The sequence below is a fragment of the Zalophus californianus genome, chromosome 3, assembly GCF_009762305.2.
Source record: "Zalophus californianus isolate mZalCal1 chromosome 3, mZalCal1.pri.v2, whole genome shotgun sequence".
NCBI classification, from domain to species: Eukaryota; Metazoa; Chordata; class Mammalia; order Carnivora; family Otariidae; genus Zalophus; species Zalophus californianus.
Genome location: NC_045597.1, coordinates 52,283,006 through 52,301,316, shown reverse-complemented (window position 1 = coordinate 52,301,316; position 18,311 = coordinate 52,283,006). Strand labels below are relative to the sequence as shown.

The following is an 18,311-nucleotide window of genomic DNA, read 5'->3' as shown; positions in this document are numbered from 1 at the left end:
AGGAGCATTTTGGGTCATCCAGACTGTGCATTCTCTGGGTCTCCTGGCATCTCCTCCTATGTTCCCCCTGCCCCTGCTTTGCCTGCCATTTTTCAGTTTTAGACTGTGGTTGTCTCAGAAGCAGTTAATACTTCTCTTGCCCCTTAAAATGTGGATTAAGATGCTTCGGTATTTCCCAAACAAAGATCTGCTATTTGGAGAATTTGCTTAAAAAAAAAAAAATCCATAGGCAAATTGTGTGAATAAAGTAACATGGAACGATTGGATTTTTTTCCAGTAAAGATACTCACTTTACTTTTTTCCAGTAAAGACACTCACTTTACCAGTGCTTATTACCCTGGGCATGGAGGGCAACTTCTGGGTGATTTCCAGGGCAAGGCAAAAGGTGAAAAAGAGCCAAAGTGGTTCATAGGAGATAAGGGTGATGAGAGGCAGTGCTCATGCTAAGACTGAAGAACGAGTGCTTTAGTCGGTCATTCATTTCTTAAGTTCTTGATGCACTCCAGACATTAGGGCTAGAAAAATAAAATGCAGCCCCTGCCCTCAAAGAAGGAACTCAAAGACAAATAGGCAGATGACTTCTTAGATTCTATAGAGAAGTATGTGCACAATGCTATGGAATGAACGAAGAAGGGCTTTGTGGAGAATGTAATGCTTGAGTTCACACTTGAAGGATGCTGAGGACTTTCCAGATGGTTGAGGAGTCAGGGCATTCCAGACATAGGACACAAGATGTACAAGTGCAGGTTGTTCAGTGAGACTGCAAAGAGCCTGTGTGTGGTAGGGGATGGTGGCAAAGGAGAAGGCTATCAAAATCCCAGAGACCTTGGGGTGCCTGGGTGACTCAGTCAGATGAGCATGCGGCTCTTGATTTCGGCTCAGGTCATGATCTCAGGGTCTTGAGATCCAGCCCCATACCGGGCTCCACACTCAACGGGGTGTCTGCTTGAGATTCTCCCTCTCTCTTCTCTCTCTCTCTCAAATAAATAATAAATCTTTTTTTTTTTTAAATCACAGAGACCAGATCACAATCTGGCCCTGGTTTCCATGATTACATGCAGACAACATTGAGTGTTACCCTGTGTACAAATAGGCCATTAGATTATTGGCAGTACCAGAGAGGAATGTGAGAACACATTTTTAACTGAAGGAATGAGAATCCTCATCTGGTATTAGTTCATGTCTTGATTGGTGTTCATTGGGCACCAGGCTTTAGTTACTTTTATAAACATCACCACATTTAATCCTCACATCAGCCCTTTAAGATAAATGATACTATGTTCTCCAGATCAGCCAAAGGAAGAAAAGGTAGACGCACTACTGTGACTTCTTCAAGTAGGACACCCGTTAAGCCTGGGTTAGAGTTAGGGTTACCATTAAGGAATGACTTCTGCTAAAGCCCACAGTGATGAGACCAGTATCAGAAACAGTGTCCAGTTTTGCTTTCCACCCTCAAAGAGAGATGTGAAAGAAAACTGTGAAGGACTCAAAGAAAAGAAGCAAACACGATGGAAAACAAAAAATTGGCACATATATAAAAACCATAAAGGGATCAGAGTTAATAACTTTCTAGATATCTTCAAATAGAGTAACTAATTATTTCAAGGACATTTTCTCTTCTTCCCTGGAAATCTTAAAAAGAGAAACTAGGCTTAAATAATAACAAGAAAGAGTTTTAAGGTATAAGAAAGGGAATAAAAATGATGTAATCCTTGGAGGAGAACCTAAAACGGATATAGAGCTACCATCTCTCCAAATATACAAGCATTTTAATAATAGCAAGCATTTACTGAGCAATTGCCATGTGCCAGACATTCTACTAGATGCCTTACATTATCAGCACCATTTTCATGATCTCTTCCATCATCATCATTGTCATCAGCATCGTTTAGTGACTAACAGCACCAACTCTGGAGCCAGACAGCCGGGTTCTGTAAAATGCAATGACAGATAATAGGGCAGTTATGCAGATTGCCTCAGATGATACGTGCAAACGTTTAAACAATGCCTAACACGTAGCATTCTCTGCGGAAGAATTTGTTTCATCATTACTTCCCTAGTTTTTGCTAATATTCATCAGCCTGGACTGCAAGCCAGACACCCAGTCACATACTTTACATTCATTCATTGTGCTGGTGAATCCCTTATGATAACCAGTAAGAACTATTTTCTACATTTGATAGATAAGGAAGCCGAGGCATGTAACCCATCCTCACAGTCTTCTGAAATGTAGCTATTTTGTTCACGCTTTGTACTGAGGGAACTGAAGAGTAGAAAGATGATGTGACTTGGCCTGGGTCATGTGGCTAGTGAAGCGGGTATCTGAGCCTGAAACTCGGGTCCCTGTTATATATTAGGCGTCTGTTCTCAGCTGCCAACTGTACAATTCTGTAAGAAGAATCATTCTCACATATATTCATAAAGCATTTTGCATCATTATCCAGATGCCAACATAGCATTTTCAAGTGTTTCCCTTAAATCCACAGAAGTGTTATTCTCAGGTGGGCCTTCTAGTCCTCCACGAAGACAGATAGTGCTAGTTAAAAACAGCTACTGGCCAAGGATAGGCAGGGCCTCCGGTGGAATATGAGTCTTTAGATTGTAACCAAAACAAGAAGGCTTTGTTTGGTCCCCCTTTCGCCACCGTCTGCCAGTCCTGTGTGGCTCTGATTGACTAATAGCTCCCAGCTGTGTTGAGGTTGCTGTGTAATCCCAGTAACCATGGGTGTTTCCTTGGTGAACAGCAGAACGTCTGGCCAGGAACTAGCAAATCATCATTTGAGATGACTTCTCAAAGTACAGCTTCAAACCCACGCACTGATTCCAGGCGGCAGGGCTGAGATGTGAAGAAAGGGAATGTTGTTGTCACTTCTGTTAATATCTGCTTCAACACATGCTTCTCTTGCAACTCCCAGCCTTCCCAGTTAGGATAACCATCACCGGTGACCTCCCTTTGCTTCTTGACTGGATTCTATATGGGATATCATAGGGTCCTGGTTATTGGACCTTTTATGAATCAATAGCAAAAATTTTCTTATTAGAATAGAGTCTGTCATAACTTCAATTATACTTGGTTCAGAATCTGCATGATTCCTGCATTCCCTGACAAAAGAAAATACCCGTTCCTCAAAAAGCCACTGATTGTAATCATATCTTCTCTCCAGCATTTTGCTGATCTACAATCAATAATTTCATTCTCAGGCTAAACTAAATTAGCCTTTCTCTGATTGCTTTGGCTAGCATGATATCTCCCTGAACCAATAATTATGTTCTTTTTTTTTTCCCCTTGAGTAATTCAAAATGAGCTTAGGTTGAGATAAACAGTGTTTTTGAACATTGATGTGTGACGTGCTTAGGCACTGAGGGCACAGAGATTCACGGAATACTATCCCTGTCCTCAAGAAGGCTATAGTTTTAAGGAGTGGGAAAGACGGGCACCCAAACAGATCATTTCAGCTGAGTATGGTAGGTGTCTACGTAGACAGATGCATAGAATGCAGTGGAAGCCAGAGGAAAGGGATTCTAGCATAGATTTTTCAGGAAAGGATATACATGAGCTGCCTCTTGAAGGATACACGAGTATTCACCAGTTAAAGGAAAGTGAAACCAATGCCCCAGCAGAGAACATGGCATAGACAAAGGCATGACACTGCGCGGTCTCAGGTGTGAGCTGAGGGCAGATCTCAAGTGTGAGCAGGATTCCATTCAGCGTAAAATGCACACAAGGACTTAGGGCTAAGAGGCAGGTAGGTGTCAGGCAAGGAATTTAGACTTTATTCTGAGCACCCATTGTATTCATATGTAAAGAACAGAAAGCATTTCCCCATTCCTTTTATTTAATTTATAATAACTGTATTTCATCCAGTAGACATTTGTTGAGTATCTCTTTTGCCTAAAATTTCCTTCCTTCAAAGACTAACTTAGGAAAGAAGATACATGTGTAGTTGTAGTAGAAGACACAATATAGTAAATGCCACAGTTGTATTTTAAATCAAGTACCGTGTTATGTAGACAAATGTGTGAGCAATTTCTAGGCTGTGCAGCTAGGGAAAACTCAGAGGAAGTGCCATTTGAGCTGGACCATGAAGGATGAGCATGGTTTCAATTGGTAACTCTTCTAAGGATGGGGATGGAAGGACCGTCTTGACCAGAGCTTCTGAAACCTGTGGAGAGAAGCCACGTTTTTTTCATTGACCATGAGCTAATGCTTTTATAGAATAAAATAGAAATGAATTACTGAAAGAAAGATATAAAAATGAACATACAAGATACAAACCCGTATTATTTAATATTAGACTCAGCAAACAAAAAGCACTTTGTCATATTGCCATTTCATCATGGACCAGTAGCAAGTGTTTACTCACCAAAGGCAGTTTGCATAGCTCTAGTCTAGACAGAAGGAACCTATGAGCAGAGGAAGAAGCCTTGAATACAAGGCTCTTTGGAGAACAACAAACAGTCCAGAAGGACTAGAGTTCAGAGTTTGGGGATGGAGCTGGGGGCAGTGGGTAGTAGGAGAAAAAAAGAGGGGAAGGTGAACCCCCAAGGGCCTTGAACACCATGCTAACTGTATTCCATAATCAGTGAGGAGTGTGAACGTGACTGAGAAAGGAAGTCGTATAGTTGTATTTTCTTTAGGAGGCTTCATAACCATGGAGAGAGAAAGTATCAGATAAGAGAGAGGTAGGGAAACCCAGAAATCAAATCATTAAAATTACTTTTGGTATCCAGGTAAGAAGTGATAAGAACCCGAGCCAGGGTGATGGAAGTGAAAATGTAAAGGATGAGACAGTTTGGAGGTAGGACAGGAAGACAGTGACTGACTGAATGTGAAGTGAGGGGAATGGTGAGGTTTTCAAGCCCTAGAGAATAGCAATAGGGAAGCCAGGAGGAGGAGAGGCTTGTGGAGAAAGCAAATGTTTGGTTTGGATGTTATCATGTTTTATCACTCCTGGGACACCTACATAAAAATGTCAAGCATGATATTTGAAGATTTTAAGATGTGGCTCTGGAGGTCAGGGGCAAAGTTAGGACTGGATAGGTTGCATATCTGTAGACACACCTGTGTCTGCGTTCTTAAGGTCATCTGTGTAAAGCAACTGCCCAAGCCAAGAGAAAAGGTGTGTTGACTAAGGTGAGAGTACAGAGCAAAGGGAAAGGAAAGGTGGAAACAGCCACGTCAAGGAACGTCTGCATTTTGAGGAGAACAGTAAAATGCCAGTTACTCTTTTTTTTTTTATTTATTTATTTTATTATGTTAATCACCATACATTACATCATTAGTTTTTGATGTAGTGTTCCATGATTCATTGTTTGCGTATAACACCCAGTGCTCCATGCAGTACGTGCCCTCCTTAATACCCATCACCAGGCTAACCCCTCCCCCCACCCCTCCCCTCTAGAACCCTCAGTTTGTTTCTCAGAGTCCATCGTCTCTCATGGTTCATCTCCCCCTCCGATTTCCCCCCTTTCATTTTTCCCTTCCTGCTATCTTCTTTTTTTTTTTTTAACATATAATATATTATTTGTTTCAGAGGTACAGGTCTGTGATTCAACAGTCTTACACAATTCACAGTGCTCACCATAGCACATACCCTACCCAATGTCTATCACTCAGCCACCCCATCCCTCCCACCCCCCACCACTCAGCAACCCTCAGTTTGTTTTCTGAGATTAAGAATTCCTCATATCAGTGAGGTCATATGACACATGTCTTTCTCTGATTGACTTATTTCGCTCAGCATAGTGCCCTCCAGTTCCATCCACATCGTTGCAAATGGCAAGATTTCATTCCTTTTGATGGCTGCATAATATTCCATTGTGTATATATACCACTTCTTCTTTATCCATTCATCTGTTGATGGACATCTTGGCTCTTTCCACAGTTTGGCTATTGTGGACATTGCTGCTATAAACATCGGGGTGCACGTACCCCTTCAGATCCCTCCCTTTGTATCTTTGGGGTAAATACCCAGTAGTGCAATTGCTGGGTCATATGGTAGCTCTATTTTCAACTTTTTGAGGAACCTCCGTGCTGTTTTCCAGAGTGGCTGCACCAGCTTGCTTTCCCACCAACAGTGTAGGAGGGTTCCCCTTTCTCTACATCCCCACCAACATCTGTCGTTTCCTGACTTGTTAATTTTAGCCATTCTGACTAGTTAACTCTTTTTAGCACCTGAATGGCTCATCACTCAGCACATGGCCTTAGTGGCCATGAGGGACAACTTCAGCCAAGTGCAGCCTAGAAATACAGTCCTGACTTCCAAGCTGCTTGAGCACGGGCCTCTAACTTGGTCTTCACTGGATGACCGTGAACATGTTAAAATAACAAAATGCTGTTAGCGGTGAAAAACCATATGACAGGAGAAATTAGGGAAGAGTGCTAGTGACATGCAAGAAGCTTTGAAGAATTTGTGCTAAGTGGAGTGTGATGAGACCCTATGAATGACAGTACTAGTGACAACTCAAAAACCTCCCTAGGAAATAGCATTACTAGCTAGGAAGTGCACGAAACCCAGTAGAATCAGATTGGCCTCCCTCGCATGGAGAGGTGGGGAATGGAAGCCAGAGCCCTCAAGCTGGTGAGTAGCAGATCACTTGACCTCCACGTTGTCACTGCCAAACAGCAGAAGTTGAAAGCAACACCAGGAGCAGTGGGGGTGGGGAGGCCTAGATTTTAGGCCGTGGATACAACCACCAGAAAGCTGGAGAAGGAATAACACCGGGAAAGGGGCCAGACCAGCCTTAACTTATACTTGGCCTGAAGATGAGATCAAACAAATGCTAAGTGGCCCCCTTGCAATGGCTTTTCCAAACAAAGTAAGAAATGATGTGGAGATGAAGTTCTCACACTGGGACTGTCCACAGTTCCAACTCCTTCCCTACTGAGTTCCTGAGCTAAGTAGTGTAGATTTAATTCAGCTAAGAGCATCTGTTTAAAATCTTCAAGGAGAACTCTAATAATAACAAAGTGGCGAGTCAGTGCAAGCAAGGAGAGTCTGTTCCCAATCTGTTCCTAAACAGTTTTGTATAGCTGTCTCATCATTCAAGAGTAGGGATACCCAAGAACGAAATAACACGGGATCTAAGAGATGATTCTGCAGTGAGGTAGAGTAACATGCATCCAAGAGGTAGAGGAAGATGATGCTGCCGGGCTAGAGTATTTTCTTCCTAAAGTACCAGAGTTCTAGAAAACATCTGCTTTGTGTTCTCACAATTCAAAGAAACTTGAAGTATGTGAAATAAGACATGGATTTTAAAAAAGTCTGGCTAAGAAGCAAGCAGGAATAATAAGGGAGTTGAATGCAATAAGGAAAGATTATTTAAAAAAACTAAAAATGCGGGGTGCCTGGGTGGCTCAGTCATTAAGTGTCTGCCTTCAGCTCAGGTCATGATCCCAGGGTCCTGGGATTGAGCCCCACATTGGGCTCCCTGCTCCGCGGGAAGCCTGCTTCTCCCTCTCTCACTCCCTCTGCTTCTGTTCCCTCTCTCGCTGTGTCTCTCTCTGTCAAACAAATAAAATCTTTAAAAAAATAAAAAATAAGTTAAAAAAAACTAAAAATGCAGTGCCAAAACTGAAATCTACATTAAAAGTAGAAGGAACAGACTCAATCCAGTCTTAAGTCTAAGTACTAACATAAGTGGAAATTTGAATTGTTATTCCAGACTGTAGAGGAAATAAGGAGATAAAAACCAAAAGAAAGCTGATCAATAAAAACAGAGCGGAGAGCTAACACACTCAGCCACGAGCCCTCCTGTTAAGTAGAACCTCGGCACATGGTGAGCATTCAGTAAATACATGCTGAATGAGCCAGTGAGATTCCCAAAGAGAACTTAAAAGAACACATAAACAATAATCAGAGTAAGAACAACAACAACAACAACAACAAAAAACTGTACTGAGCTGAAGACAGTTGTAAGTCTATGGATGAAAAACACTTCACAGAGGACCAGGCGAAAGTAATCAAAAGAGATGAGCACCTCACCACAACCTCACGGAACGCTAACATTTCCAAAACAAAGAAAATATCCTAAAAGCATCCCAGCAGACAAAAAACAAGCTATTGTTAGATAAAAATTAATCTCACATTAGTTGGCTCTGAAACATTGAAATGCCAAAAGATAGTGACAGAACATCTGAGGAATTTGGGGGGAGGGGGGAGTTGTGAGCCAAGAATCCTCTACTCACCAAAGTACAAGGTGACAGAAAGACCCTTTCAGATATTCGGAGCCTTAAAATATATGTCACTTAAGTACTCTTTTTGAAAATAATTGTGAAGGAAATATACACACATGTGCACACACATACATATATAAAATAAGCACATAGGTTTAAATACTCCAGCCAGTGAAGAAGGGAATTAGAATTCTTTAAGAACGGAAATTCATGGTATAAAAGGACTCCCAATAAGAATCAGAATCTGTTAAACCCAGACTCAGCTCTAAATAATTGTGGTCAATATGTTTCAAAGAAAACTCAAATATCAAGAATAAGGCTATGAAAAAAGTGAACTTAATAATACCAAGCGGGGCCTGAATTCTCATAGTATCTCACAAATTAAGCAAAAATCAAGAAGTCAATAGGAGGGCTAGGAGGAAGCAGAAAGTGTGATAATTCATATTACGTGCAAGAGAGACAAATACTATATTTCATTCCTGAAAATAACTAGAGAAAGAGAAGTTCAGTCAGGCCTTTTAAAAATTTAATCATGCCGGTATTTTTTAATGCATTTGCTGCAAATTACTATGTGTTTTCATAAAGACTCTTGTGCTTCCTGTGTGGAGAGGGGCCCACGGGGGAAAGGGGAGAAGCAGGGAGGCCAGGCAGGAGACCATGGCAGTGGCCTAGGTGAGAGAGAAAGTGCTTGTGCTGGGGACAGGGTGCAAATGGGAAGAGACGGTGGGTACGAGGAAGCTGAGGGGATTTTCCGGGCACTAGACGTGAGCTGTGGGAGAAGGAGGAAGTGAAGATGCCTGTAGGCCTGTGGCCTGACCAGCCCAAAGAATGGGGCTGCCTGGCTGCTTTTACTGAGATGAGGATGATTTGGGGGTAAGCAGGACCCGGTGGATCTAGGGCTCCGTTCGAACTGGTCAGTTTGCGGTACCTGCTGTATGTCCACACTGCTACGTGTGGTTCCCGGCTCCTTGGACGTAAAAAATACTGAATTCTTGAAGAACAGGCATAAAATTGCTTTTATTCATAAAAATGAATTATAAAATGACAGTACATTGTGACACAAAGTCGTAGTTTAGTTTCACATCAGCAAGCAGAAGAACAAACTCTTCTAACGAGGGTGGTCTTTGTTAAGTTCATGAATCAGTATTTAACCTTGTGGCGAGATGTCACTTCAAGAAACAGGGAATCCCTTAAAATAGGAAGGTCTGTATCTTCTCTTCCCTGGGCAGCCCCGTTTCAGCACTTAGAGCAGCTAGCAAACCTAACAGTGTCTAGAAAAATATTTTTTGCTATGTCAAAATACTGAGAACCATTAAGAAAGTGTTATATTGTTTCCACTGATTTATAATTTGTTATTTTCTAAATACTGTGCAGAAGTTTACCTTAATCCAGCATCTTATTTTTTTAAAGGTGCAGATAAATTAACAGCATAAGAAGTATACGTTGATCAAACATGGAGAAATGTTACAAATAACAGGAGCTAATGTTAATGAAAGAATCACTGCTCCCAGGTATCCTCAGACATCCGTTTACATTTATTCATTCACGCAAGAAATGTTTAGTGATGATCATCTATATGCTTTATTCTGTAGAATGTATGTGCTTTCTACAAAAATTGCTACTTAAATCTTTCTAATCTCCTCATTAAATAAATACTGAAGGAATAATAGAAAATCAGCTTACTTGTAGAGTTTACAGGTAAAGGAAGTCCTAATTAACCACAACCCAGATAAGCAAAGACTTAAGATTAATCAGAATACTTTCAGTGCAGAAAACACAAGATCAAGTGTCACAAACCACAAGATAATTGGTTTTTGTCAAGTGTCTTCCTCCTAATGTCCTCACTGATGCAGATGAGTGTGGATGTACTTTCTGGTTAACCAGTTATTTCCCAGAAAATAAATTAACCAGAATACGTCATCCTCTGAGCATTTCGATTAGTCTAGGTGTTCTTTACATGAACATAATAAAACCGTATTTCTTTTCTAGAAAGTCTGTAACATAGATTTTTACTAGTGAAACCTAGCTTTATATATAATAAATTCTCATTAGTATGAACTTATTGTATAATCCAAAACAGATGGACATATTTATAAGAATACTTTACTTCATGCAATAGGAATATACTATAAAGCTCATTTTTGGACCTTTGTTATACATAAAAGCATATCTTTAAATGCAGTAGGAACTTACTAGTTAAGGAGGTATCTCAGTGAGTCCCATAAAATACACAGTCCATAATAATAAATATTTCTGTTCCAGCCCACAGTAAATTTTTAAAGTGCTCCCCCACTTCAGCCCCTTGCCTCCAAGAGTGTCCATTCTGACAGGCCTCTTCTTGTTTTGAGTTTCCAAAAATTGGTGGGCTGGCTAGATGGCAGACAATAAATTATCTGGCCATATTTATCTGCAAGTTCTTGACTTGAAAACTAATGAATAGTGCTTCTATTATAAAAATGTCTTTGTGCCCAGTAGCTCTGGATCAAAGGCTAGGACATACTTCCACTTCTCAAAAACAAAACCTACTGGCTCATGTTCCCAAAAATATCAATGACCAGCAGAACCAAAATTCATTTTTCCACAGATAAAAATAAAAAGGAAGGGCATATGCTATACACCCACCAGAATGGCTAACCATTTTTTTTTTAAGCCATCAATATCAAGTGTTGGTGAGGATATGAGCAGATGAAACCTTTATACTGCTCATGGGAATATAAGTTGGAAAAAACACTTTGGAAAGCTGTTTAGCAGTATCTCCTAAAGCTGAACGTATCCAGGGTTCCTGCCCAACAGAAGTACCCACACATCTGCTCCAAGAGACATGCTCAGGACCGCTGCTGGCGCCATTATTACTGATAGCCCCAGAGCAGAAACAGCACCATTGCAGAGTAGATAAATTGCGACCGAATCATAGGATTGGCTATCACAACAGCAGTGAGCAAGAATAAAGAGCTGCCACACTCAGCAGCATAGGTAACCTGACAGGAGTCATGTGCAGCCAGAGAAGCCAGACACAAAAGAGCACATACTGTGGCTCTCCATTTTTACGAGGTCCAAAGCCACACAAACCTAAGCCATGCTGGTGGAAGTCAGGATAGGAAGTTACCTTTGGCAGAGGGAGGCGAATTCCAGAAGGAGCCCTGGGGGTGCTGTGGAGGTACAGGTGGTTACATGGGGTGTTCACTTTTAAAGTTCATTGAGCTCTGCACTTAAGACGTTATGCACTTTACTTACAAGTATACTGTAGGGCGCTTGGGTGGCTCAGTTAGTTAAGCGACTGCCTTCGGCTCAGGTCATGATCCTGGAGTCCCTGGATGGAGTCCTGCATCGGGCCCCCTGCCCGGCAGGGAGTCTACTTCTCCCTCTGACCCTTCCCCCTCTCATGTGCTCTCTCTCTTATTCTCTCTCTCTCAAATAAATAAATAAAATCTTTAAAAAAAAGTATACTGTACTTCAATTGTAAAAGTTGACCCCCAAAAAAGGAAGAAAGGGATAGCCGATTTATTGGAAAAAGCAGGTTCCTTCCCTCACTCTCACCCCGAATTTTACTAAGTTGTTTTCTTCTATCACACATAATGGAAATAGTCTTCAACCTAGAGAGCACCTTAAGGGATGATAATCATATCTAGGAAAAGAAACAACATTGGCATAAGAAAATCAAGACCTAAAATCCCGAGCTTCTTCCATGATGGTGAATCCAGAGACAGCAGACAAATATACTCTTTTTGTTGTTGTTGTTAAGATTTTATTTATTTATTTGACAGAGAGAGACACAGCGAGAGAGGGAACACAAGCAGGGGGAGTGGGAGAGGGAGAAGCAGGCTTCCTGTGGAGCAAGGAGCCCGATGTGGGACTCGATCCCAGGACCCTGGGACCACGACCAGAGCCGAAGGCAGATGCTTAATGACTGAGCCACCCAGGAGCCCTGACAAATATACTATTCTAAGGGAAAAGTAAGCATTTTATAGTTCTGCAGCCTTCCAAACGTGGGCAATAATAGGTCCCCTAAAAAGGACCCCCTTTTATCATTTTTAGTAATTATTAGCAGAATTCCACAGTGCTGTTAGACCAGTTGTTAACAAACCTATTGAATCAAAAACTGCATTTTATCAAGATCCCTAAGTTATTTGTATGCACATTAAAGTTTGAGAAGCCTTACACTCCATAACTTGCAAGCTAGTCTCAAAGATATATTTCATAAAAATATAAAAGGATATTTTTAAATCCTTTTGAGAAGAAAGAATTTATTTTTGTTTCAGATTATAAAAGTCATGAGTTCGTTATATGAAAACTGGAGGGGCACCTGGGTGGCTCAGTCGGTTAAGCATCCAACTCTTGATTTCAGTTCAAGTCATGATCGTCTCAGGGTCATGGGATTGAGCCCCATGTTGGGATCCACACTCAGCATAAGAGTCTGCTTGAGGTTCTCTCTCTCTCGCTCCCTCCCCCATCCCCAGCTTGTGCACATGCATGTGCTCTCACTCTCATGGAAGGAAGGAAGGAAGGAAGGGAGGGAGGGAGGGAGGGAGGAAGGAAGGAAGGAAGGAAGGAAGGAAGGAAGGAAGGAAGGAAGGAAGGAAGGAAGGAAAGGAAGGAAGGAAATTGGAGAATAAAAAATTAAGGGAAGAAAACAATATCACCCATAATTTCACAACCCCAAAATAACCATGACTGTTAATATTTTTGTTTTCTTCCACATATTTTTCCTTGCATGTATATAATGTACATACATATACATTGAGATAATACTGTATGGACATGCTTTTATATGATTATGATGTAACATTTTACAGTAGCAATCAACTTGCAGTAAATTTTTATCGAACACCAACTATGTATCAAGCACTGTTCTAGATGCTGCAGTTATGTAAGGGCTCTTATCCCATAAGCCTGACTTTCTACTGGAACAGACAGATAATAGAGACAAAGAGGTAAATAATACATTTGTAAACAGTGATAAGTATAAAGACAGTAAAACAGGGATGAGCTACAAAGTGGCACAGTACTTTTTTTTTCTTTTTTAATAACCCATGCTCATGATCTTGGACCTCTTCGATTCCTTTAGGATTGACATGTACTTTGTAGCTTTATCAGAAACTGTGATGTGCTCTCCATTTACTATTTGGTTAAACTGAGAGTTCCATATTGTATTTAGTTGAATTACATATCACTAGAAACTGAACAGCTTCCCTTGAACTTCTTCAGTGTCATTGCCTTGTCAACGCATTGATGACATTTGGAAAATCAAGGCTTAATGATAACAGTAGCACAGGCTGTTCTGTGACATGTCAAGTAATCTTGTTTCTGTTGTAATCCCATCTTCCTCTTAAACCCAGCCCTGGGTGCCACTTTGATGACAGCTAATTACTACTACCACATTCTCTTGTACTTTTCTGCAGTACTTATTTTCCCAGTCTAGACTGGTCTGTGAGGGTCTGTCTTCATCCAGTGCTCTGCAGTTTGGTATCTCCAAGAATCAGAGAACCTCAGGATCGAAAGGTACCTCAGTGTTCACCCCCAGTCGCATCTCCCCGCATAAAGCATCCTGGAAACCTGAGGAATGATCCACTCCAGACATCAGGCATGATGGGGAAGGGAAATAGGAGCCAGGTCCCAATCACTGTTGCAGGGGAGGGAGCCTGAGAAGGCCAGCACTGTGTGGTAAAGCTTTTCTGTCTTGATCCATAGCACAGTGGGAAAGGATTCTAGAAGACTCTGCTCACCCCTTCCTCCTACCAGCTGTAGCTGTATATCTGTCTCATAGAGTTTCATGAGCTCATTGAGCTATGCTCCAATGAATCCCATTTTCCTATAAGGTCATGGTGTTCTTACCAAGAACACACATTAGGGAAGAACATAGTTCCAAAGGGGCGCATGTAAGATAATTCCTGGAATTAACTGCCCACCAAATGTAATTTCTGTATGCTGGTGGCTTAGGAGTATCTCCATTTCATGTTCACATTAATATATTTGTATTCAAATGAGGGAATTTTGCATCTGTTTGCAGCAAGGGTATCAGGAATAAGAAATTAACATAAGGGGGCGCCTGGGTGGCTCAGTTGGTTAAGCGACTGCCTTCGGCTCAGGTCATGATCCCGGGGTCCCGGAATCGAATCCCGCATCGGGCTCCCTGCTCAGCAGGGAGTCTGCTTCTCCCTCTGACCCTCCCCCCTCTCATGCTCTCTCTCTCAAATAAATAAATAAAATCTTTAAAAAAAAAAAAAGAAATTAACATAGGTAGTCTTGCCTAGAGTTATAGTGTCTGAAGCTTCTTTGTGCAGTGGTTGGTCTGCCCCTAAAGGAGACACCGGCTGCCTAAAGCTTGGCTTTCTATTTTCAATGACAGTACTGTCCTGCAGCCGCCTCCAATGAAACAGTGATGGAAGTGTGCTTAAATTAATCTGGGCTTAGTTGTCCAAAATATGTCTCACTTGGTGATGACGATGATGATGATACCAGCTGACGTAGATTTCCAGGCTCTTCCTCACCCAATTCCATGTAGTATCTCATTTACTCTTCATAAAAACTCAAAGTAGGAACTAGTGTTATCTTTATTTTAGAGTTGAGGACACTGAAATGCAGACAGATTAAGTAACTTGCTTGAGGTCAGATATCTGATCATGGTGAAGGGAGGGTGGAGACCAGGCTCTCTGATCTTAACTACACCACTCTCATTTGCACTCACATGATCTTAACTACACCACTCTCATTTGCACTCACATGATCTTAACTACACCACTCTCATTTGCACTCACATGATCTTAACTACCACTCTCATTTGCACGCATACAAATATTTTAGCTATTCTTCCCACTTCTTAATGTAAATATAGTCGTTGGCTGTAACAAACCCATGCCTTGATTTGGGATATTGTCATTCTTCATCACTTAACTACCATCTTGGTCCACCTGGCATAGTTATAAGTCATTGTGGGAAAGTATTATGTGGCCATACCTTTGGGGAAGTAATTCAGAAGATTTCTCTGACATGGGGGAATGCAACATGTTCATGAACTATTACTTTCAGCTGTTTCCACTTGCACCATAAGTCACAGAGAATTCGAATAACAAATTCTTTTTCCAAAAGGAAGCGTTCTGAAGATCACGTTTTCTCTGTGCCTGTGGTCAGTGTTAACAAGTTCAAGCTGATTATTTGGTTACCTAAGAAATTCGCCAAAAGTACCATGACAGAAGATGCATAAGAAATGTATCACCACTGCATTTCTGGACTGTGCACATCTCTCCAAGGGCTCATTTGCATACCTCTTTCCCATTTGTATGTGCTTTAAGTGAGTTCATTTTATCATTCCGTGTGTTAAAACGATGAAAACTGACAAAATCTACCCAAAGGGCATTCTTTGTCGGCAGAGCAGAAAGCAGTCCATTGATGAAACTGTGTTCATGCAGAAACATCACTTATTTGAAAAGATCCTGGATGTGTTTCCTGTTTTTCATGCAGAAAGTATGTTGGGTACCCTCCAGAAGTCATTAAAATAAGGATGTGTGTGTGTGTGTCATTGTAGGCTAAAGGTAAAGAAAGACAGTGGCTAAGACACCAAGCCACAGGTGAGCTAGATGATGCCAAGATCATTGATGGGCTGACTGGAGAAAAAGCCATCTACAAACGCCGGGGTGATCTGGAGCCACAAGTAAGTATGGTGAACGAGTATCCTCTGGTCTGTGGAGTGCAGCCCTCTTTACAGACAAATGCTTTCTTGAGTTGCCATCAATGTCAAAACACCAAAAACCCTGAATATGGCAACCCGATCTCCTGCCAGGGCCTCCCACCCACAGAATCCACCAGAAACTAGCAGCTGAGGAAGAGGCTGATGCTGTCCATGCAGATCAGCTCCTAGGACACAGAGCAGGGTGCCCCTGGAGGGGAAACAGAAGACAGTGGGTATCCATGAATCCTGGAGGGCTATGCTGGTTAAAGCCCTAGAGCAATCTTGGTGGTCTCCTACTGTCCTGTGACTTCAAAGGTCTCTTCCCATCCTATACCTGAAGAAAATTTTAGAAAGTAAGAAACTCTCCCTTGACTAATTCCAGCCATAATATGTAACGCTGTACACAGCCCTAATATTAAAATATCTGGAACAGAGTGGCAAACGTAAAATGGCAGTAGGTGAAATATTGCGTATCTCCTCTCGGAGGGTTCTGTGATGTTCTGTGTCCCAGAATAACCAGAATTGCTGAGCGGCCACTGAGAGCTGGGGGTACAATGACTAGTGGGGAAGGGTAGTCACTTACTCCATTTAGTTGTTTATTCAGAGAGGATCTTTTGGAAATTTGGGCAGTACTCACTTCTGTGTCATTGGCATGAGTCAACAACAGTGTTCCTTACTGACTCATCATGGTCAACAAATGTGTTCAGATGTATCTGAATTGCGAGTGGTCATGGAAGCATATGTGGCGCTGTTCTTCATCTAGGCAGACTTAGCAAGTTTTTAAGAAATATATTGAATTTTGTCCGAAATCATTGCCCTCCAATACCCACACTATGTTTTGGAAATTACTAACCACCCTCATTAGCTTTCATGCATGTCAGCGAGTGAATAATGACAGAATACTCTGGAATTTTTCTTCTTCCTTTTTTCCTGTAAGTAAAACTGACAAACATACTTCCGTTTTTAATTCTGCAAACTGGCAGGCATGAGTCCAAAATCAAACTGAAACTCGGAGGAGTTTCGCATTTTGATTGACACTTGTCGCTCAAGCGCAGTTAGATTCTACTTTCATGCTTTAACTGCCGAGAAAAGTACCAAGGAGTAGTAATGCAGGAACTGGAAGGAAGAGAAACCCGAAAGCTTACTAATAACAGGAGACACTGAAGAAACATATTCCCTCAGTTCTTCACCAGACCCTGTCTCACATAACCTTGTTTTAGGAATCTGACATTTCTGGCAGGCTTTGTGGGAAATGATTGGCAGGTCACTACATAGCAGGTAGGAATAAAACGGATTTGGCCTTCCAGAATAAATCTTGCTAGTGTAACTGACTCCAAGGCATGGCATGAAAACGACATGTTGGGGTTTATATCTTTCCAGATTATTATTTTTAAGAATAATAGCCTCAGTAAGGTTTTACTAGTCGAGGTTGGGCTTTGAAAGGACCATATTCGAAAGGAAAATCTTTCCCATATGGCCCCAACTACCAGCCCAAGTCCGAAATTCCATTTACTGAAATACAAACCTTTCCACCTGCCAGGACTGCCTTGTGCAATGCCGAGGCTACTGATAGGCCCACCCCGTGGCTGGCACTCTGGGGCCTCTGGAGACCCTCACAACAGCAACTAGGGATGGCTTTCTGGTTCACAAGACTTTTCTGTTGTCCCCCCCTTCAGCTGGGCAGCCCCCAACAGAAACCCAAGCGCCTGCGCCTGGTGGTCGATGTATCTGGCAGCATGTACCGCTTTAACGGGGTCGACAGCCGGCTGGAGCGCTCGATGGAGGCCGTGTGTATGGTCATGGAAGCCTTCGAGAACTATGAGGAGAAGTTCAAGGTATGGCATGAACTAAAGAATGATGAGAGGCGTCACTGACCACATCTGCCCAAGAGTCACCCCGATTAGGGCATGATGATGGATAGGTGGGTGCAGGCTCCACCTGAGTGGACAAAAATCATCTCCTCATCAGCTCACTTATCAGCATAGAGAAAGAGAAGCCTTTGTTTTATCTGCCTTAATCATCAGAAAATGATTTAAAGGACCAATTACTACCGAAGAAAGCACCGCCCTTTACAAGTGTGTGATGTTAGTCATAATGTTAGAGGGAAAAAAACGGGCATTTGGAAACACCACAAATCTCTTCCCCAAATTTCTCAGAGCCTTCCTCCTCATCCCCATTTCTGCCACACCCCATTCCAGCCCCATCGCCAAGCAGACAGCCTCCCGAGGTTTGAGGACATCCTCAAAGAGCGCTATTCTGAGCCTTGCTTTGCCTTTCCACGTGGGGGAGGATCACACAGTAATGGATGACCCCCCAACAATGAAGACGGCAGCCCTGGGAGAAATGCAGTCTCCCATTTGAACTACGTCCATTCTGCAGTTGCTCAGTTTGCTCTGCATCCTCCTTCAGAGGTCAGAGTGTGGAGAAGGGTTCCCCCATAGCCAGGTGACCGCCCAGGGTGAGCCCAGC

The 18,311-nt window shown here is 42.1% G+C and overlaps 1 protein-coding gene and 1 long non-coding RNA gene across 7 annotated transcripts in view; one reads left to right on the top strand and one right to left on the bottom strand.

The window, feature by feature from the left end:
- The window catches only part of LOC113919495, a 64,260-nt gene extending 60,103 nt beyond the window's left edge, over positions 1-4,157 (bottom strand). The window contains exons 1-2 of the long non-coding RNA XR_003519031.2: positions 4,000-4,157; positions 1,833-1,931 (exon numbers count right to left, since the gene is read on the bottom strand). This is a non-coding gene — a long non-coding RNA (uncharacterized LOC113919495). The remainder of the gene's footprint in view (positions 1-1,832; positions 1,932-3,999) is intronic.
- VWA8 (von Willebrand factor A domain containing 8) overlaps positions 1-18,311 on the top strand; it is a 342,103-nt gene that overhangs the window by 302,479 nt on the left and 21,313 nt on the right. For 5 of the 6 annotated variants that reach the window (XR_003519024.2, XM_027588721.2, XM_027588720.2 and 2 more), the window contains 2 exons: positions 15,699-15,824; positions 17,519-17,677. Coding sequence is in view for 4 of the 6 variants with exons in the window: in XM_027588721.2 (XP_027444522.1) it covers positions 15,699-15,824; positions 17,519-17,677 (285 nt within the window). In the remaining 2 variants the exon portion in view is untranslated. Of the gene's footprint in view, positions 1-9,586; positions 9,688-15,698; positions 15,825-17,518; positions 17,678-18,311 lie in introns of those variants that run through there. The other variant, XR_003519025.2, reaches the window with a different exon arrangement.